This window comes from Mytilus trossulus, unplaced genomic scaffold (assembly GCF_036588685.1).
Source record: "Mytilus trossulus isolate FHL-02 unplaced genomic scaffold, PNRI_Mtr1.1.1.hap1 h1tg000373l__unscaffolded, whole genome shotgun sequence".
NCBI lineage: Eukaryota > Metazoa > Mollusca > Bivalvia > Mytilida > Mytilidae > Mytilus > Mytilus trossulus.
In genome coordinates this window covers 3,673,972-3,696,712 of record NW_026963340.1, presented here as the reverse complement: position 1 = coordinate 3,696,712, position 22,741 = coordinate 3,673,972, and the positions used below count along the sequence as shown (strand labels likewise).

At 32.4% G+C, this 22,741-nt stretch overlaps 1 protein-coding gene across 1 annotated transcript in view; it reads right to left on the bottom strand.

Annotated features, from left to right (window-relative positions):
- LOC134702031 (atrial natriuretic peptide receptor 1-like) overlaps positions 1 to 20,802 on the bottom strand; it is a 35,096-nt gene extending 14,294 nt beyond the window's left edge. Inside the window, exons 1-13 of the mRNA XM_063563138.1 lie at positions 20,529 to 20,802; positions 19,113 to 19,292; positions 14,727 to 14,888; positions 9,611 to 9,867; positions 8,837 to 8,921; positions 7,455 to 7,664; positions 6,030 to 6,117; positions 4,664 to 4,811; positions 3,978 to 4,058; positions 2,883 to 2,960; positions 2,068 to 2,172; positions 1,294 to 1,365; positions 627 to 792 (exon numbers count right to left, since the gene is read on the bottom strand). Of these exons, the coding sequence (XP_063419208.1) occupies positions 627 to 792; positions 1,294 to 1,365; positions 2,068 to 2,172; positions 2,883 to 2,960; positions 3,978 to 4,058; positions 4,664 to 4,811; positions 6,030 to 6,117; positions 7,455 to 7,664; positions 8,837 to 8,921; positions 9,611 to 9,867; positions 14,727 to 14,888; positions 19,113 to 19,292; positions 20,529 to 20,802 (1,906 nt within the window). The remainder of the gene's footprint in view (positions 1 to 626; positions 793 to 1,293; positions 1,366 to 2,067; positions 2,173 to 2,882; positions 2,961 to 3,977; positions 4,059 to 4,663; positions 4,812 to 6,029; positions 6,118 to 7,454; positions 7,665 to 8,836; positions 8,922 to 9,610; positions 9,868 to 14,726; positions 14,889 to 19,112; positions 19,293 to 20,528) is intronic.
- Positions 20,803 to 22,741: the final 1,939 nt, after the last annotated feature.

Here is a 22,741-nt window from a genome sequence, read left to right as displayed (position 1 = left end):
AAAAATGTTTTGGAAGACAAATATCATTTTGTTTTATCATGTCCAACGTATAGAATGCTATATTTATTCTACTGTTCTTGGCCAAATCGGCACAAGTTAGATAATTTATTATAAATCTCTGACAGTAAAACTATGCATTTATTCAAATGCAACCGCTTTGAAAATTATATCACATATAATGTCATGTCATAATATTATTGTATAATCTGTAATTTCTGTTCCCTGCTGCCTTTTGTTTGTCATATGTTGTAAACATTTTCGTTTGCCATAGCATGTGAAAATAAAGTCTGTATTAATCTGACTACAGTAATAACGATGCCGATCTGATAAATCAATAAACTGATAATGCCCCCAGTTTATCAAATCTCGTATCTAATTAGTCGATAACGCAAAATCACGATCGATCTTGCACATGCGCATTGTTTCCCTGAACTAGTGTATTTCAGAAACTCCTGCATACAAAAAATGTTATCAGTATTTAAACTGTGATTTTTAACTTTTGCAATACTAATATATATTTTCTAAATTTACTATCAAATTTAATCAAGATTAGTTCTAAATAATCTTCTTTTTTCTTTATTTTCAAAACCATAAATAATACAAAGCTTGTTTCTATGACTACTTACTGTTATAGAATTCATGTTCCCCTATCTCTTCACTTGGTTCCTCAGGCTGAGAAGTTATTGCACCATAATCAGTTATTTTCAGCACCCATCTACTATCAATAACACAGTTACTGGACTTCAAATTGCCATGGGAACGTAAATGGCTTTTGTGCAAAAATTCCATTCCCTGTAGGTAAAACAATGATAAAAAATTAACTAAATATTCAAAAACTAAGTTTAATATTTTAATAAACTTTTATCAAACTATCAAATTTAGTTATAGATCCAGGCAAATCCTTAAGATATGAAGATATGACTCAAATCTTCCAAGAACACATTTACATCACTTCATGCTTCTTGAAAGTTTTAATTCTGTACTCCTAAAATTGTAGTGCAACAAAAAGCTATAGTTTTCTCCACCAATAAAGTTGTTTAATTTTCAACCATGTGGTTTTATGTGTGATTGACAAGTAAAAATGTAAGGACTGGTCCAGAAATATATGTATGGATAAGATTTTTTTTTATCTTATAATGCCTCGAATGAAATTAAAATTGTTTAATTTTGATAAATGGTAAAGATATCTGATATTTTAAAAGAAGTGCTTTCCTTTCCTCATGTAGTCAATTCTGAAAAACCAAAAAAAAAAATTAAAAAGGGGAGATAATCAAATTTCACAAAGACACAAACCTTGGCTAAATCTATTGCAAAAGACATTTTGAACATCCAATCCAGTTTTATGTCATCATTTTCCAAAATATCCTGTAAAGGAAAAACAAATCATTATATACTTACAGTTCTAATACATTTTAAATCTTTGCTATACTTAATAATGTCTCACAGTTTACCATTAACAGTAACTGGAATATCGTTTTTAAAAATAACGCAATCTCTCACTAGGCAGTTGTACATTGTTGTAAGCTGAATAAAGACTAAAGAGGTAAAAAAAAAAAATAATATTACTTTCCATTTGTTTTTAATTATAATAGCGAATAATATTGTCATGAATCTTAAGTCAATCAAAACGTAGTATTAACTCTAGAAGATTTTAGGAGTTATACATATATATATAATTTAATTTTGGATGTAACGCGTCTCCTGATTGGCTGACGTTATTTTGTTATGAGCCATCAACATTTTTTCATGTTTTTTTACCATTTAAAATGGAATTTAGAATTAAATTATAAGAAATGACTGTAATATTTTTTTTGTCTATTTTCGAAATAACTAAAAAAATGTGGTGCACACTGTTAAATAACCCGCTATGCACGTTATTCAATATGCCGCAAATTTTCTATGTTATTTCTTCATAGACAGAAAAAATATTACAGTCATTCCTTAATTCAATTTGTTTTTAATTATAATAGCGAATGATATTGTCATGAATTTTAAGTCAATCAAAACTAGGTATTAACTTCATAAGATTTTAGAGGAGTTATATATATATTCCATAAAGAACCTTACCTGTAGACTTCCTTTAGAGCAGTATCTTGTAAGTATATAACTATTGTTTGGCTCTAAACTTGCTCCTACGAAAGGGTTCAAGTTGTCATGTTGTAATTCTCTTAACTGAAAAATAAAATGTCAGTTAGGATAGCATTAAATTATTTTTAATGTTTGTTTTTATGTTAATGGATCAATGTATAAAGTAAAAAATGTATATTATAAACATTATAAAGCACAAATATATAAAAAGGCATTATAAAACATTAAATTTTAAATTAAGCATAAACAAATTTCATGTATAATTATTAAAAAAAAAAGAAAATCCAACAGTTAAGACTCTGTATGTTTAATAGAAAATCAGGATATGGGTATCTATTTATGACACAAAATCAGTACACACGAAACCTTAAACACATGAAAAGCAAAGAAACAGCGCATTTATTGCTGTTCTTCATCTCAAAATCACAACGAGGCTTCAACATGGAAAAAAAACTCTCACACTTCAAGTTTAAGACGACCCCTAGCACCAGCTTATGCCGAATTCTTTCCACAATTTCGTTTTTGTCTTATTTTTTTTTTTTTTAATGTTACCTTTGTATTATAAATCATGTTTACCATTGTATATATGTACCTCATGTTACACAAATATGTGTCTGAGCGTTGCTAAACAATAAAATCTTGAAATCTGGAATTAATTTGGATAAACTTTGTAAGATGTAGTGCTCACCCAATCAGGCTGGTAAAAACAGAACAATATTACTAGAAAGAAGTACATTTTTCAAGTTAAAACAAAATAGTTCCTAGTCCGCACAGGTGTAAATTTGTCAACTTACAGTTTTTAAATCTCTGAGAACTTCTCTAGTCAGTCGTATAGATCTTCTTTGTATACTTTTTACAGCAACAACTGTTCCCTATGTGGAAATATGAACAGATTTTTGTTAATATCTATTTCCATGTTATTTACATTTACTTTTCACATTGCTAGAAATTATTTCGTTTTTCTTTTGAAATTTTTAAAAAAAAAATCACAATAGAGTCATCAAAATCTGTTAAACAGCTAACAAATAATAAAAATTTATTAAAAAAATTCAGAAATTGCCATAGAAAAATTATAGAGGTTTCAATAATTGGAAATTGTTTTCATATAGAACTTTTCAATCTTTACATAATTATTGTTTATTCAGAAATTTTACCATGCAATAGACAACTTTCGAGTTCGATGCATTTGCGTCAAAAACTCTGGTTTTAATGAACATCATTCTTGCGTTTAGGGGCATCATCACTTCCATTCCAAGGTTAAGGGAGTGGTTGGAAAATCATAATACTATATTGCACAATTTATTCGGCAAACTAAATTCTCATAAAAGACAAACAGCACTGCTGTCATTAGGGAATTGTGTTTAAGTACCTACTAAACAAAAATTATTTCAAGTTTATCCTGCACAATGACGATCACTTAGACACCTGGTGAACGTTGATATTGCAGGGATACAGGCGCCCCCTCTATCTGGTAAATGACGTCACAAAGGCACAATTGACCATTTTTTCCAGTGACAGATAAACTGGAAAGTTGTCTATTACTACAGTAACTAAAAATGTTGAGCAATGGACATCATTGATGTTTCAGGAAATAGCAGAGATAGATTTAGGGGACATGGTCCCAGCCCAACTCTCTTAATAGAAATACAAACTAATATGCTTAGTTAAAGCATAGATCTTTCTACAAATTTCTTTTCTAATATCTCCTTCTTACCTCTTCTCCCTTTTTATATTAATTCTGAAGCTATATCTCAATGGTGCTCAATGAAACTGCTATCAAAATTTAATATGCAATGCTTATTTTTTGTTTCAAATATCCAATTGCAATTTTCACAATCAATAAAAATTCTTAAAACAAATTCTGAATTTTTGCCTTCAATTTGACTCACCTTGTAGTTACCTATAGGTGTATACAGTAAATTTCTGTCTAAACTAACAGACGATCCAAAGCCTAAGGTATTTCTGGTTTCCTATAAAACATAATAAAACGTTTGCAATAATCTTATGCTCACAAAAACGTGAGTTCATGATGCTTCTTTTTAGTGAATAAATATAACTCCAAACTAAATACCTGTTCTTAGTTCTTTAATATACATTTTTTTTTATATTCACTAATGAATATTTCAGTTAGCAATTCCAGATATGTTTGTAAGAGGAAGCATACCTACCAACTGTTTTAGGAGGATTTCCCCATATAGTCTCCCTTATGGAAATTTTGAAAGAGCAATTTAAAACAAAAACAATATAAATTTTACCATGGGTATATGATTGTATAAGTATGAAGAAGCAAATGAACAATGTCAAAATGAATATACAGTCCCCTTTAACATTTTTGGGGACTGCCAACGCAATCTTGCACATAAAAAAACCTATAAACATTTTAAAATGTTGGCAGGTATGATGAAGATGTAGATCAGATCTTATTGTACAAAAAGTTTCCAACTGAAGTGTCCTTATCTTGACTTTTTTACAGTTCAGTAGCAGAAAAGAAATGCTAAACCCTAATTTACCTACTCAATAAAGGTGTTAAACACTTTAAACTATCATTTGTCAAGAAGCTTTAACCTATAATTACCATTCTAACAAGTTTTTTCTTTGGATGAATTTGACCTTTGACCTGTGCAGGGACTACAGTCGCTGTTCCATTTTTCTTTCTAAGTTTGATTTCATTTTGATTTACTTTCCATAACATTCCCATCAGTTCTTTCTCAAAGCGAAATTTTCTACAAATATTTAAAAACATAATTTTTCATAAACTCCTTTTTTCATGAACTGCAAGGTTTTTTTTAAATTGTAGTTACTTTTGATTAATTTTTATGTTGACTCTAAATTTTTTGTACATTGAGGAAAAATTGTGTTATAAAAAATATTTGATTTGGGTTTTTATCAGAGTCTGCACACAAGCTTAGTTACTTCGTTTAACCAGATTCTGAGACATATTGTATTATATATCTCTGATTAAACCTTTATGAAATTTATAACCAAGAAATCCTCAAGTATCCAAATAATCAAAATGATCATCCATGTAGTATGAGTTCATGATTCACAAAAACTGTCAATTTAACTAAATGCTATTATATATGCTTACAATTTACAGCCTATTTCCTAAAGCATGTAGAGCAAGACATTAATTAGCTTGCTTGCTTTGTTTTTATATTGTAAAATCGCACAATCAGTAGGATAACACACAATTAAATTCAAATATTATATACTGTGGATTCATTTATTTTCGTGGGTACCAATTTTCGTGGTTTGAAGAAAACTTGCATATTCGTGGATATTTAATTTCGTGGTTTTGGCAAAGTCTGCATACATTTTACTTTTCTACATTGACTAGAGGTATAGGGGGAGGGTTGAGATCTCATAAACATGTTTAACCCCGCCGCATTTTTGCGCCTGTCCCAAGTCAGAAGCCTCTGGTCTTTGTTAGTCTTGTATTATTTTAATTTTAGTTTCTTGTGTACAATTTGGAAATGAGTATGGCGTTCATTATGACTGAACTAGTATATTTGTTGAGGGGCCAGCTGAAGGACGCCTCCGTGTGCGGGAATTTCTCGTTACATTGAAGACCTGTTGGTGACCTTCTGCTGTTGTTTTTTCTATGGTCGGGTTGTTGTCTCTTTGATACATTCCCCATTTCCATTCTCAATTTTATTCCTTTAGGAAATTTGTAATTCGTTGAACATTTAAATTTGTGGTTCCCATGTCCCCATGAAATCCACGAAAATTGGTATCAAAAGGAATATTAATGAATCCACAGTATACAGTTTAAACTATGCCTATTTATAGATTGTTTAAAGATGTCATCAAAAAGTTTGTATAAACAATTATACAAACAAAGCAAGCAAGCCAACCCAAGTTTTGCTTTACATGCATTAGGAAATTAGCTGTAAAACATAGAATATCTAAATGGTTATTATAAGTATCAGAAATGACTGTACCTATATAATATGATAACTGTGATACATATCGTAAGGACTAGAATTACACCAACACAGGAACCAGCTATCACTGCTGACTTGTCATCTTCTAAAATAAACAATGATAAATAGGCCACTGGGTTAATAGGTTATTCTAAATAGGGCAAAGATATTGTGGATATAGGTGGATTTAGTGGGAGGTCCAAGGGGAAGCGACAACCCCCCCCTTTTTTTTGAAATTTTTGGTTGGTTATATATAGAATCACTGGAGCGTGACGGGAGCTGAATCCCCTCTTAGGCAGTCAGTGGGCCCCCACTTATGAAAATTTCTGGATCTGCCACTGATAATAATATGTTGCAAGCCAACTAACTTGAAGTTTCCTTGGAATTTGAACTGTAAATTTGATGAGAGGTATACCTGATGTTCAGTGGTTGTCTTTTGTTGATGTGGTTCATAATTATTGTTTCTCATTTTTCTATATATAGATGAGATGGTGGAGACCATTGGTTTCCCTACTGGAATGGTTTTACACTTGTCAATTTTGGGGCTCTTTACAATCGTATGCTTGCTCTTTGGTGTGAGCCATTTAGGCTCCATGTTGAAGACCATACAATGGTTTACTTTTATAAATTGTGACTTGGATGGAGAGTTGTCTCATTGGCACTTAATATACAACATCTTCTTATACTTATTATAAGGCCTACAAAATTAAATGTGCTTACTTGAAAACAGGGGGAGAGTTATATATCTCATAGCTACATGTATGTATGTTTAACATGTGTGTTGAATTGTTTGAAAACTCTAATTAGCATGAGTAAACAGTATACATAACATTTGTATGAGAAAATGTGGTGGGGTGGCATGAATTATTGATATATGCTGAATAGTCACTGTAGACTTAAGGTGGTACCCAACACTTTCACTAAAATAAATTTGGAAGGTTTATTTTTCATAAAATTTTGACAAAGTATTTACTTTGAGACTTGAACAAATATACAAAAATTCAAAAATTTTGAACCAACCATTTTGTCAGAAAAATTACACTGGTTATATAGTAGTTTGACAAACACCTATTTTAATCATTGAGAAGCTTATTATTCCCTTTACAACACTACATAATTAAAACGTTATGCTGATTTTACAGAGTTATCTCCCTGTAGTGTTAGGTACCACCTTAAGTCTTTTTCTGACAGCGCGTCAAATGGTGAATGAACTAACAAATAAAGGAGGAACAAAGGAATAAACCAATCAATGGACAAGCCAAATAATGAAAGTGTAAATCCTATCAAATGATAGTAAACTTTGAAAGCAAAACATGTGGTTGTTGTTTGTTCATGTATGTCATAATTGCTCTTCGGTAAATTATATTGTTATACATTAGACCATTAGTTTTCTAATTTGAGTTGGGGCATATTTTTGGTAACATAAATATATGCAATACATACTTCCCTTTGTGCAGTGATCTCCAGAAAATCCACAATGTGGTGTATCGGAGGGTCTATGTCCACCTTTCCAGACTACCGCAATATTCTCCCAATAATTTGTCAGGTTAGTTATATTGGCCACAATCTGATGACTACCGTGTTGAAAATGGGTCACATGATATTTTCTAATGGCTTTGTTATCGACAAATCTCTCTATGAAGCCGGAATAACCTAAAATAAAGATGAAAATACTACTCAGTATGGATGAGTAAAATATTTGACGATGAAGGTTGCTAATGGTCTATCTGCTTGTCTGCATTTAATCTAAAAGAGACAATCAGGAGCTCTTCTATCTGAGGAAAAGATTACCTACAATAGTTGTACAGTGAAACCTTTTTACACTGAACCTCTTCAGGACTTAAGATTTTTTTCGGTTTTGGCCGATGTTCGGTTTTATCAGGCTCACAATGCATACAATTTGATATGACGGTGATTAAGATAGATATAGGAAGATGTGGTGTGAGTGCCAATGAGACAACTCTCCATCCAAATAACAATTTAAAAAGTAAACCATTATAGGTTGAAGTACGGCCTTCAACACGGAGCCTTGGCTCACACCGAACAACAAGCTATAAAGGGCCCCAAAATTACATGTTTCGTTTATACAGGATTTCAGTTTATGCAGGATTAGGTTAAGCCAGGTTTCACTGTTTGGCAAAACCAATTGAATTTTGGCTCTACATTTGCTCTATAATTTTGTATAAAACTTTTTTAGTTTGATTTAAGTGTCACTGGTGAGTCTTTGTAGAAGAAACATGTGATAGTCATATAACATTTTAAGCCTATTGCCCAATAATGCAGAAAATGATGCAAACAAATAAAGAATAGACAAAAATGGCTTAAATGGCTTAAACAATACAGAATTGAATGACACCCCTGCCCTAAGCCAGACCCTATATCTCACATGTTTATGCCTTTCACATACCTGCCAACTGTCACTATTTGCGGGTGATTTCCCCCATGGAGGCTCCCAAGTTGAAATTTTCAAAGATCAATTTTGTTCACAATTTTAAACGAAACTATTAATTTTATAATGAATTGAGGCTTATAAAAGTATGAAGAAGCCAAAAAACAACATTACACTGTATTTGAAGGCCCCGTTTGAAGGTTTTTTAGGAGTATGGCAGCCATCTTGCATGCAAAACCCCCATGGGCATTTTAAAAACTTGGCAGGTATGCTTTCAATAAGATTGAAAGTTATATCTCAGTGGGGGATCCAGGGGTTGGAACCCCTCCCCTTTTTTTAAAATGGCTGGATCCACCCCTGTACCTACTATGCTAGAAAGTTCAAACTCAAAATGCAGTACAACAAGAAGTATAATGTTCATACAAGTTATAGGTACCTGAATAGTTTTTACTCATGGTAACTGGATTGTGATGGTTAAACATATCAATGGCATCGTAAAGATACGCAGAAAAATCATCTATCTGTAAAATACAACAAAGAAAAGATATCAAGTTATTTAAAGTTTTCAAGAGGAGACAGGTATTATATGAAATTGAAAGAAAGAAACCAACACCTAATTGAATTAGTAGGACCACATAACTGTTACTTAATATTTGTTTAGCATATTCAAACTATTTTGACAGCACAAATTTTTTTTTTAGGTTTTCTTAAGACTATATATATATATATATATATATCATGTTAAAACATCTGTTCTTTAAATTATTAGGTGTATCTAAAAACTACATAGTTAACAGTAAATAAAAAAAAAATTATAAAACAGGTATAACAAATAATTTAGTGGATTTCTAATTTGAGGTAATTTATTTTCTGGTTTTTTTTCAGGGCGTTAATTTATTAATAGATAAGAATGTGTACTTGGTACATGGATGCCCTGATAGCACTTTCATTTTCTATGTTTAGTGGACTGTGACTTTAGGGTCAAAACTCTGATTAGGCTTAAAAATTCAAAAGATCATATCTTAGGGAACACATGTACTAAGTTTAAAGTTGATTGGACTTCAACTTCATCAAAAACTAACCCGACTAAAAACTTTAACCTGAAGTGGGACAGACAAACAAACGGATGGACAGCTAGAGAAATGGAAGGACCAGAAAACATAATTTCCCTCAGCTAAAACAATAAACATTGACAGGAACAATCTTTTACCTGGTTGCTAAGAGGTACAGATAGATTTGCTGGTTTCAGGAAATTTTTACAGTCATTCTCAAACTTAGAATAGGTTGTTGAAACAGGACCAACTTCTAACAGAGAGCTGAATATATCATCCTGGGTACTGGTATGGTTCAGTCCTGCTCCAAAGGTCAGATGGATGAATATGTACTGTCCACTGCTGGTCAGTCCTTTATCAAAGGCCACCTTCATAAAATCATCTATGTACTTTTCAGGAAAGGATAGAATAAAAACTGAAAAATATAAGAAGAAACAAAATTAAATTTTACATAATATAAATTTGCAGTGGCATAGTTTGTATGCATGTTCAGACGCTCAAGCATCTACATCATTTTGACCAAAAAGAAAGAAAAAAAATAATAATTATATGATTGCATGTGTTCATAGCAGATACACACGGAGGTATCTCCCCCAAAGGATGAGGATTTGAGAATAGTGTCCAATCAATTCAGAAGCAGTATGCATAGTTTTTCCTTTAGGATGGTTTAGTTTATGTAAACAAGATGGATAAATTGCAGAAAAGTGCTTTCAACTTTTCGTAAAAGTCTATGACGTAGTGTGCAGTCGGCTGTGGCAGACACAGAGGAAGATGACATGCAGACCTGTAGACTTGTTTTGTGTAAAATTAAGCCAAGCAAAGCAATGACAAAGTAACCTTACAAGTAAACATCATATCCTGATATCGTTTCCTGTGACATAAACATACCTGCCAACTTTTCAAAATGCCCATGGGGATTTAACATGCAAGATGGATACTGTAGTCCTACAAAACGATCAAGGGGGCCTCCAAATATATTGTAATGTTGTTTGTTGGCTTCATCATACTCTTAAAAGCCTATAGCCATTGTAAAATTTATTGATTTGTTTAAATTGTGGATACAATTGCTTTTTCAAAATTTCTATCAGGGAGCCTCCATGGGGGAAAACCCCCACAAATAGTGACAGCTGGCAGGTATGCATAAAAGACGACGTGATAAAAACTCTACTAGTATTTACTGTAATAGAGTGTGATATTTCCTGGGCTTATAAATACCCCTTTCTTTGAATGTTCAAATATTCAATTTTATTTTCAATAAAATAACAGTTTCTATGTCCCTGTATTGCACATATTATGTCTATCCAAGATACAACGGCAATAACTAAAAAAGCACTTTTTTCTTTACATTATTTTTAATATCTCAACACGCTCAAGAGATATAAGCGCTTCACCTAAGAATTGTAGCAAAAAGGAATAGGACTTCCATCATGTCCATTATCATCACATTATCATTTATGTTTCCACGGGGCATAATTGGTTAAAAATATTTGATCAGGACTTATTTTCGTTAGTGCTGAGACTACTATATAGTAGTCTCAGGTTAGTGGCAAAGACATTGCTGATATAAGTTTCACAAAAAATTTGCACCACCAACTACTTTAAAGTTCACTTCTATGCAACTGTTTACTGTATATGTTCCGGACCATATGAGTATTTGGACCATACGCGTATGGTCGGGGTAATTAACACTCTGTTACAGTTTACTTTAATACTTCTCAACTCTTCATATGGTATGATCGTTCATTCAAAATACGCTATCATATAGGTAATTTTATCATTGTATTATAATAAAAAGATAAGCTAAATAAAAATGAGAAGTTTCACATAGTTACTTAATTTTACTTAATTGTCAAATTTAAAGTAAACACATTTTATACCGATGGTCATTACCGATTTGTTATTACGAGTAAATGGCAATATGTCGAATAAAAAATTAAATTCCAAAAATTTCTTAATGAACTGTTACATAAGAAGTCACTGGAAAGCAGCATACTATTAGTTTATTTAAGTTGTGTTGTGAAGATGGTGTATTGCAGTCATTTTACGATATTTGAGATCTAGAGCTTCTTAAAGACACCGTAGACATCAGAATTGCCAAAGACCTCGGTATCACTGAACGCAGCTGTAAAAAGAGCCTGTTTTTCACTCGCAAACAAAAAGTGTAAATGAAAGATCGTGCACAAATTTCTTGCAAATGCAAAAAAGCTATGATCCGTGTAGAAGTGAATGTCATCCAAACCTAAATGCACGAATGTAACTAGCGATGAAAACTAACTATGGCATCAATATTAAATTTTTACGTAGTTTTTTGGATTATAAAATTAAAAAAAATGTCATGTTTTAAACCATCACTGTTTTTTTAGATAAAGTTTTTGTATTATTGAAACGTTTATAATGTGGTCGGATCATTTGAGTATACGCATATGGTCATGACCATACGCGTATGGTCCAAATACTCATATGGTCCGGAACATATACATATCACAGTGTAGATACTATTCTGTACGCTCTCCGGAAGTCGCGATTTTCGAAGCGAGAACTTTTTGGATCACATTCTAAATTTGTTGGATATACTATATTAAACGGTAAGATGTTCATCTGTACATTGCTTAATGCTTAATTCAGCTGACATCGATATTCACAAATGGTTTATAATTAAATTTAGCACATTCATTATTCGTATCTTTGCCTTAATCAAGAGATTTTCAAGTGCATCACTAAGGAAAATCAGTCGGTGAACCTAAAAACAATCTTTTGGCACCCTTACTGTACAAATTAACGTAAAACCCAGACTTAATTAACTAGATAAAGTATATTTTAAGTGGTGGTAAAAGTTTCAGCCAGATCTTTGAAGCCAGAAATAAGAAAATTACACTTGTTTGAATTTCTCACTGTACGATCAGTCTCGCTTGTATATTTTGAAACTGTATGATCAGTCGTTATTTCACTGTATTCTAGTGGTGATTTCAAAGTTATTTACGATACATTAGAAGGGGGCAATTTTTATAAATAATACAAATATATTTCAATAAATTCACATCCTGAAAACTTATGAATCATGTTTAAGCTTGATAGGGTGTACTCGACTTACTTCATTAAGTATAAGGATGTTTGAATGTTGTTGAGATAAGAGGAAGTTTTGTTTGTTTATATAAGTTCCAGAAATGTCCTCCGTTATACTTATTAAAAAAAAATTGTACAAACACACAGATTTAATTGTTATACAAACATTCGAGGCCGTACTGTAGCCTATAATTGATCACAGTTCCTTCACTTTGTTTTGGATGTAGATCTGTCTCTTTCACACGCAATTGTACACCTCTTTGTAAAGCGGTGGTTTATATTGATAATGAAGTCCGTCTTTCCGTTCGTCCGTTGGACCAGTACAACATGTTTCGCGGTTTTGTAAGCGCATCTCCTATAAACCACTTAATATACATTGGGGTTTCCAGACATTTTTAAATGGAGAGGGTGTCCAATCCAGGAGAATAGAGGATTACAAATGTATGTTCACATACAAATGCATTGAAAGTTAAAAATGATTTTCAAACCGACGGATCCCAATTGTCAATAAAAGACCCCGAAATGACAATGTTAAACAATTCAAACGAGAAAATTAACGGCCTTATTTATATAAAAAAAGGAATGTATTTCGAATTTTATTAAAAATCTTTTATGGGGTTTCTTTGTATAAGATACGGACTTGAACATTGCATTATATGGGGGCACCCAGCAGGTATGTCCAACCGTCACCCCAAAAACCAATTGTTCAACTATTCTAAAATTGCTCCATTTTTAATCAATTAATGTATTATGGACCTTCTATTTCGAATTTTTTGTTAAAATATTTTTGATGTTTCTATATCTAAAATACGGACTTTGTCATAACTTTATATTGGGCGTACCTATTTTATATCCACAACTTCCTTCAGACACTTGTCATAACTTAATTAATCTTTTTCAGTTTCCTTATCATTTAATTAAATTGTGCACCTCTTTTTTTTATTTTTCGAAAATTCAGCAGTTTTCTAGTTCCATGATAAGGACTTTTCCACTACTTTATTGGGTGATACCAATTTACTATACGCAACTTTCAAAAACTTACCATATATTAATAAAACTTCCACCGTGATATTCGTTATTGAATGATGCCCCTGTGCACCTATAATTTAGTTTTTTTTGGTGGTCTATTTTTTTTCCAAAACATGGACTATAGAAGTGGCGGGATATAATTTCGTCAATTCTTTGCTCAATACCTAAAGTTTTTTAACAAAGCTTTCTCTTTCTATTTTTTGTCATTTTAAAAGAGAAAAACTTGATGTATGTTATCACCAATTGGTCAACGGCAGACGGTGTCTTTAAAAATGTAATAGTTAAACAGATTACTGCAACGACACACTAATACAAAGTCCACAAGCGAATCATGTATCGCTTTTTATATATTTGATTTTAAATAAGACAGACGGAACAAAATATAATTATTTTGCAGTCTACAAAAATCATCAGAAATATATTTGTATTGTCTGATGAAAGAAATTACACGTTATAGTTCCATGGACACAATTATAATATCACATAGACACGTATATACCTTCAAATTGCCGTTGTTTTTTTTCCTTCAAAATCACGACTGGTCATACAGACAAAAAATATGAAATCGCTACTAGAATACAGTTACTTTTAGACTGATCGTACAGTAATTTATTTTGGGATCCTCACGGAAAGCATATTTTTTATTTGAAATACGAACATTCTACTTATATACGGTAAGAATATTGAAACAGTATATATTTAACTGTAAACTGATGCAAATATTTGCAATAAAAGATCATTTGATTTGTACTACGGGAGCAAAATTGTCCATCGATTTCACTTTTTTCTATGAAGTTGGTGTGATGCACACGTATATTTTATATTCTACTGCATGTTTTTGTTACAGTTACTAATATTTATGATGCTATACATACATTTAAGATGTGCAAAACACTTTATAGATATAGGAGTAAACAAATGATGAGAAAATGCACCAAAACAAAACCGTTCTGTTAGCCAGTTTGAAATCCTCGCTTCGAAAATCGCGACTTCCGGATAGCGTACAGAATAGTATCTACACTGTGCATATTGATTCTATCAAATCAGCCAAAACATACAAACCGGAAATATCTTTTATAAATGCAAAATCAGAACGTGATAAAAATCCGGAATTTTATCCATGCCAGTGAGGACAGTGAGTCTGAGACTATAAATTTATTATATGTATATCTCTGGTTATACCTCTGATGTGGCTCTTTAAGTCGTAAATGGCACTCTCCATTTCTCCTCTTGTGAAACTTGAAATAACTTTTTCACGTCTAATGTTAATATTGGACCTTGGAAAGGTTGAATTCATCACTCTGGAGAAAGTCTGTCTAATCTCATCGGAGCTACTTATGATTCCTACAAAAAGTAAAATTCTATTTTAAAAATTGTTGGGCTATATACAGAAAAATATAAAAAGAATAGTTGATGGATTAACCCTGCTGCATGTTAAAAATATTAACAGCAAAGTAGGAATTATAGACACCTACAACACAGGCACTTGTCTCAAAAAAAAAATTCCTATATACCTTATTATAACAAGGTATATAGGAAATTTTTTTCTGAGACAAGTGCCTGTGACCTACAAGGTTAATAGGCTTGAGTTCAACTGCGGAAAAGGGTACAACTTTCGCCGCTTATTAACAGATTTTTACAAATTAAACATTTAAAAAAATCCAGTAACAGTCACATATCTCAATGCTTTGTGATTGTTTTTTTGTTTTTGAATGTTTATAATTTTATGTTGTTTTTGATTGATTCTATCATTTTTTTTTAATTCATAACGCTTTTTAAGACTAAGCAAAGAGCTTGCCACATTCCATAGAACATAAAGACGGAGCTTGACATTTGTCTATTTTTGAGACTTCATGCAACCTAAAATTCATTTGCTAATTTCTGTCACTGGCTTACTATCACATTGGTGTCCTCTCTCACTTCTCCTATAGCTGCTATACATATATTAAAACAAAACTATGAAAGAACTTTCAAAAGAAATATCTTCTACCAAAGAAATACACACAGATTTAGTGCGTCAAGAAAGTTAGTATATTATAATCTAACTCGCCGTACTTCATAAACTTTGTAACTAATTTATTCTTCTCTGGTTAACCTTACGTCTTACTATCAGCTGATTCACAAAGATACTTGAAAAAGACAAGAAATGTTTGATTTTCATTATCAATATCAAAACATTTGTGACATATTGTATATTTACATTTTATCACCTAATCAATTTTATACTGATCAGTTTCAAAGTCATAGCCAGGTCTGATTGACAGTGTTTAAATTTTAAATAACTGAAATTGATAAATGTTCCGGATCAGCAGTGTAGTGTTTTGGAAGACATCCAAACTTTTAAAATTTTGAACTGGAGGTTAGAAATAAAATTTAGAATGGTCCTATTTTTATCAAACACACATTTTTAAATAGATTATCAAATTTTAACATACTGAAAACGTAAAAAAAAATACAACACCGAAACACGATATTCACTTAAGATAATCACAGGTATTTCGGAGGTCCATTCCGAGAGCTGATATCCCATTTTTCAATATTGTATATATTTTAAGATCCACGTTTAGTGAGTCTTATATATCAGGAAGAATATGTTTGCGCCACAGAAAATACGTCATTTATCGCTACAACTCATTTGCCTCAATGTTATATTTACACCACTACTTTGAAAATATTGACAGTCATTAGCGCCAAAATTAAAGTTTACAATTGCGCCAATTATTAAAAAATAAAAATGGGAGAAATCCTTTTGAGCCACAACTTTTTCTTCAAAGCGGCGTTTGCGCCATCTGTTTTAAAATTACATAGATTCATTTGCGACAAAAATAAAACTAACGATTGGACCATTTGAAAGAAAATGGCTTCCCTCCTACTTTAGACAGGCTTGGGAGCGGTACCGTAGTTTACACGGAAAATGTTTTATTTTCTGAAACATGTCGGTCCATGCTACGCAATTTAATTTATGTAGTAGCTCGTTGCTTCGCTGATTCCAGTGTCCAACTTTACAAACATTAAAGGATGGGATGCATAACATGTTAAAAAAAGAAGATGTGGTATGATTGCCAATGAGACAACTCTCCACAGGAGACCAAAATGACACAGAAATTAACAACTATAGGTAACCCTACGACCTTCAACAATGAGCCAAGCCCATACCTCAAAGTCAGCTATAAAGTCCCCGAAATGATAATGTTAAACAATACACAGTTTTCTTCTCTCTCTGTACATAAGCGTTTCAAGATATTCTCCTCTTGAAATAGCCTCGCACATGTGATACGTTAAAAGCCAAAAATAAGAAAAATGTATATTAATCAGTAACATGCTGTACTCATCAGAATATGTGTAAAGGTAAATTGGCGCAAATGAGTTCCAAATATTGGCGCAATTGATACATTTGAAGAAAAAAAATTGGCGCAAATGATACCCCTGAAAAACAGTAATTTGCGCAAAAAGGACTGCTGCCCCAAAAATAGTCTTAATATTTATGCGGTATCGCTATGGCCTTTGCTCGTTGTTAAAGCCAATACAGTGACATATAGTTGTTTTAAATATGTGTCATTTGGTCTCTCATTGGCATGCAATCATATCACATCTTTTTTATATTAGATGGTATTTTTATTAGATGTTAGTTGCTCTGAAATAGATGTCGGTATCTGCGAGTACTCCCAGATCTGTACCTAGTGTTTTGTTGTTGTTGTTATGATGTTACAAGTACATGTACCTGTCCGAGCCCACTTAGTTTCAGTTTCTTAGTTGTATTTCTATTTGCAACCATTTGCAACATCTAATGGGTTAGCCTTGTCAGCTGCGTTTATAGTTTGTTGTACCATTACACCACTGTCCCAAATTAGTGGAGGGTTGGGCGCCCGCTTACAGGGTTGAAGTGTTACATATATGTAATTCGTTCATTATTTTGAACATAATAAAATTAACGGTACCAATTTTCTTGCACCAGATGCGCATTTCGACAATACATGTCTCTTCAGTGATGCTCGTGGCCAAAATATTTGAAATCCAAAGCTTATATAAAAGATGAAGAGCTATAATCCAAAAGGTCCAAAAGGTATATAGCCAAATCCGTGAAAGGAATCAGAGCTTTGCATGAGGGAGATTCATCCTTAATTTATAATAATTTCTTATATTTTAGACCGTTGGTTTTTTCGTTTGAATTGTTCTACATTTGTCATTTACGGTTCTCTTATATATCTTCAGTTGACTATGGGGTATGGGCTTTGCTTTCTTACTTTTTATATGACTGTTCAATCGTGTATGAGCACAGGCACTTATCTCAGAAAAAAACCCTATATACCTTAATATAACATATATATATAAAGGTATATAGGATTACATTTTTTTCTGAGACGCGCGATTAAAAACCAGAGGCGGATTTAAGGGGGGGGGGGGGGGGGCGGTCCCTTTTTTGGGGGAAAATACGTCAGCTTTTCCCAGCTTATATAGAGAATCACTAAATCGTGACTGGCGCGGGCCCCCTCTTATGCAGCCAGTGGGCCCCACTTATGAAAATTTCTAGATCCGCCAGTGAAAACAATGAGTTTCAGTATGGATTTTAAATAACGGATGGCGTCAGATCGAAAGGTTGATCCCACGGGGTTAAAGACTTATGTTCAAGTCAACTATATAAAGAAACATAATGATATTACAAAGAATTAAGATTATGTGACCATAAAATTGAGAAATTTTACAAAACCAACAATTAGCAATTTTAAAGAGTAACAGTACACTATGATTGAATGACATGATTAGTGTCATTGTAAATATACATCTCCTTGGCAAGGACAGATAAAAAAAATAAAATATTGAAAAGATTGTCAATAAATGATAAAATCATTTACGGATTAAAGTAATAATTCAACCGAATTGCTTAGATTAAATATAAGCTCCTTAAATTTGTTGTTTTTTACACGTTTTAGAAACAGAAAGTAAATTGAAATTCTAGAAAGTTTAACAACCAACTACCTTCCGAATTTGAATTATAAACTTATCTGTCAGAAAATATCAAGCACAAATTATGGACAATATCCTTCTAAAACTTTATAAGTATCGTTAACATCGCCGTTCATTTTTGAGTCCATTGGCGCTGCGCGCCCTACGTTAATGTAATGACAATTTCTTTCAGAATCGAAGACAACATTTAGATAAGCCAATATTAAATATCATTATAAAACAATTGCGCTTCATCGGTAGCAATGAATTTCTACTTCAGAACCAACGCCCGTTCAAATACATTTGCCATTTCTGCAATTAAGGAAGTAAATGTATGAATTATAATCTGTTTAGAATAATTTAAGGATGTACCGTAAGGTGAATTTTTATGTTGCAAGCACTGCTGTCAGGGGCGGATCCAGTCATTTAAAAAAAGGGGGGTTCCTAACCCAGGACAAAGGGGGGTTCCAACTACATGTCCTCATTCAAATGCATTGATCGTCTAAAATAAAGGGGGTTCCAAACCCCGGACCCCTTCCCCTTCTGGATCCGCGCCTGGCTGTCAATCCAAAAGTGTTTTCTTTGATTTTATAAGTTGTTTTACTTATTTGTTTATTAACTGACCTATATTGTTCCACCGATGGTACTTTAGAACAGTAACCAGTACTTTGGTTAGGTCCTGATAAGTACCAAACGTACTGATTAACGAGGTCTTGGATGCCGTATGAAGAGCTTCATCTGTTGGAGTCCATGTCAGAAATGGGATGGTCCACAGAGTAGCCATTTTTTCCACGAAAGTGATCGCTAAAATACAAAAAAAAAATATATGACGAAAGTATATCAGCTATGTAATATGATTTGAGTTTTAAAGTTGTAATATGAGAAACGATGATTAAGAAATGAAAAATTCTTACAGTATCCAACATGTCGTCTTATTCCTGTGGCAATTCAAATTTTTTACATTTCTTTCGCACAAAAAAAAACATTTTTTAGATAATCGATCCCTTCTTATTTTATTATAGTGAATTGTACTCGCCTTGATTAGGTTTGAAATATTTGTCACTGGAATAAAAAATAACCACCAATTAACCAATTGTCTTGTCAAAAGGGTTGGTCAATCATCAACTGAATTTAGGTACCATAACTGACAAAACAAAATGTATCATAGAGACAAGTGTTCCAACTAGTACTGTGCACTCTCTCAGTTAAATGGTGTAAAAGTTGTTTGGTCGTTCGACATCAAAATATGTACAAGATCATAACGTTTATTTTGTCTCATCATCCGTCACGTGTGAATGATTTTAATTGGATTTATTTGTAAAAAATGAATAACATTACATGGTTCTGATCGGGGCCTTTTATAGTTGACTATGCGGTATGGGCTTTGCTCATTGTTGAAGGCCGTACGGTGAGCTATAGTTGTTAATGTTTGTGTCATTTTGGTCTTTTGTGGATATTTGTCTCATTGGCAATCATACCACATCTTCTTTTTTATATTCTCTGTGAAACCGATTCGTGCATTGTATAATTATAAACATGATAAAATGTAATATATCAAAGCCCAAATGATTATGTGGATTCATTATTATTCGTTGGATACCAATTTTCGTTGATTTCGTGGATCCAGGTGAACCACGAAATTAAATGTTCAACAAAAAACAAATGATATATAGACGTGTATGCAGATTTCTGCAAAATAACGAAATCAAATATACAGGAACATGTAAGTTTTCCTCAATCCACGAAAATTGGTATCCACGAAAATAAATGAATCCATAGTACTACAGTTGTTTACTTGAATAAGCCTGTCTCCTCCACCTTAGAATATTGCCCCTCCCCATTCCCACCACCCCCACAAACGATATTCCTGTAATATGCATGGACGGATCCAGTCATTTTTAAAAGGGGTTACCAAACCATGATAAGGGGAATTCCATCTATATCATATATGTCCCATCAAAATGCATTAATCGTAAAAAAAGGGGGTTCCAACCCTCGGACCCTGCCCCCCCCCTGAATCCACCGCTAATATGTACTTACCGCCTTGACATACGGGTCCCACAATAATGTCCACATGACTTGTATTGAGGTTGATGAACTGATTCAATGCCTCAGCATCATTACATTGGCTGTCTCGCCATTCATAGCTCGCACTGGTTTGAGATACAGCTAGCAAGAAAGCTTTTCCTGATGTTTTAAAACTTGGAAGACTGATATTAGTCGAATTTTGTGGAAGCAGAAATCCTATTTTAAATCCACATGTAATAGATATGAGACACAAAACATAATATAAGTTTTTTAGCGATAAGTTCATTGCTAATATCCACTAAAATGTGCAATCAGTGACACAATGATTTTATCGTAATTGTTTAAAAAAAAACAAAAAAAACCTGAACACTTCACTTAATAAACCTGCGGTATTTTCGTCTAGCAAAACTTTTAACAAATATTTACAAGACAACCGAAACTTTTTTTTTCAATTGCAATATACTTGTTATAAATGCCTGCTTCGACAACTCCAATTGCAAACAACGAGTTTTAAATGGTTAACATAAGATAATCCAATTTCTCCCTACTTCTCTATTAAATTCCATTGACACTATACAGGATAAACTAAATCGCAAAAATTCCAGTTCAGTCAATTTAAAATGAATTTGTGTATTCCACGGGCAAAGTAGATAATCTTTTATATCTCTTTTTATTTACATTGATTCCGCGTCAAGTCATGTTGGCTTCTACATCATAACCTGGATTCCATGCTGAGCAGGATACCAGTTATGTCACTCTCTACGCACTACATCTTCTAACGTGTTAAATTTAATCTGTGATTACCCAAAATTGGCTACGTATAAGGATACTTAACGATAAACAATACCCAATTGTTTACTCAAGTCAACAAAGGTATTGCATGTTTTCCTTTAATATTTGATAACATTTTTGTCTTGACAAAAGTCAGCCGTGGTTCTATTATCAGTTCTCGTCACTTCTCGTGTTTTAATAAATTTGAGGTATCTGTTGTCATATCACGTTGACCAGAACATTCCAATGACCACAACAACAAAATTATTAAATATTTATCACTTTAAAAAAATCTCCGTCCTCTTACTATACAAAAACTAACAACGATCGCTCTGTATATATATAGAAAAATTTATTCGTTTTCGTTGGTTTAGATTTAGCTGAATTTCGATTCCATCGTAGTATTTAAGCAATGTGCGAAAATTCAAAATGCTTTTATCTTTTTAAGAATAAAAATGCTTTTACTTAGCAACGTAGATTAAAACACATCCTCGCTTTGCACTTATTCCAACAATTATCATTCATTTCAAACACATATACATATATATATGTTATTCTACTAAATATGAAATAGTCAATCTTGTTATCCAATCTTTCACTTTCTTGAGCTCGTTAGAAGAAGTAGGACATTTAAATAAAATAAATGTGTGGTAATTAAATTATTATAATGTCAATGATACTGTTAACTTATCGAACTTCTGTGTAACATTTTTATTTATTATTGATTAAACTATTTAACTTTTAAATGAATTATCATGGTCAAAAAGGTTAGAATAGATCTCGTTGTTTATATGGATCCGTACTTAAGGCTCTAGAAGTTGAAATGTCGAAATTAAAGATTTTTACTACAACGAGTAGTGATATTTCCTGTCCGGATACTCATTCTTAATATTCAACTGTTCCCATGTATTTTTTCCAAGGCTCCGTGTTGAAGACCGTACTTTGACATATAAAGGTTTACTTTTATAAATTGTGACTTGGATGTACAGTTGTCTCACTGGAACTTACACTACATCTAATATCTAATTATTATAGTCTCAACGAATCTTAAACTTGATAATACAAGGCCCAATAGTAAGCTTGCAAATTTAATCTAGTATATAATGCAGAAGTTTCGTGACTTCCCCTGTCTCTTCTTTGATACAAACATAAAAAAATGTAATTATACAAGTTTCCTATTATCATACAGTCAGACTATCAGAGTTCAATTGGTTCACTTTTGAAAACTATTTAGTTAAGGTTATGGTATATCTCGGCAACAATTGAAGCACTCACTTATTTAGAATATTTTCACTGGGGAACATAGAAATCAAATAATGTCTACCGCCTACTTATACAGCGTGTATACCTAGGATCTTTTGATATTGTGTTTGTGCATGTGTACTGATATTGGTTTTGTTTTTGATAAAGTAAAACATTTGTATGTTTCTGTAGAGTTTCTAGAATTTATTGCC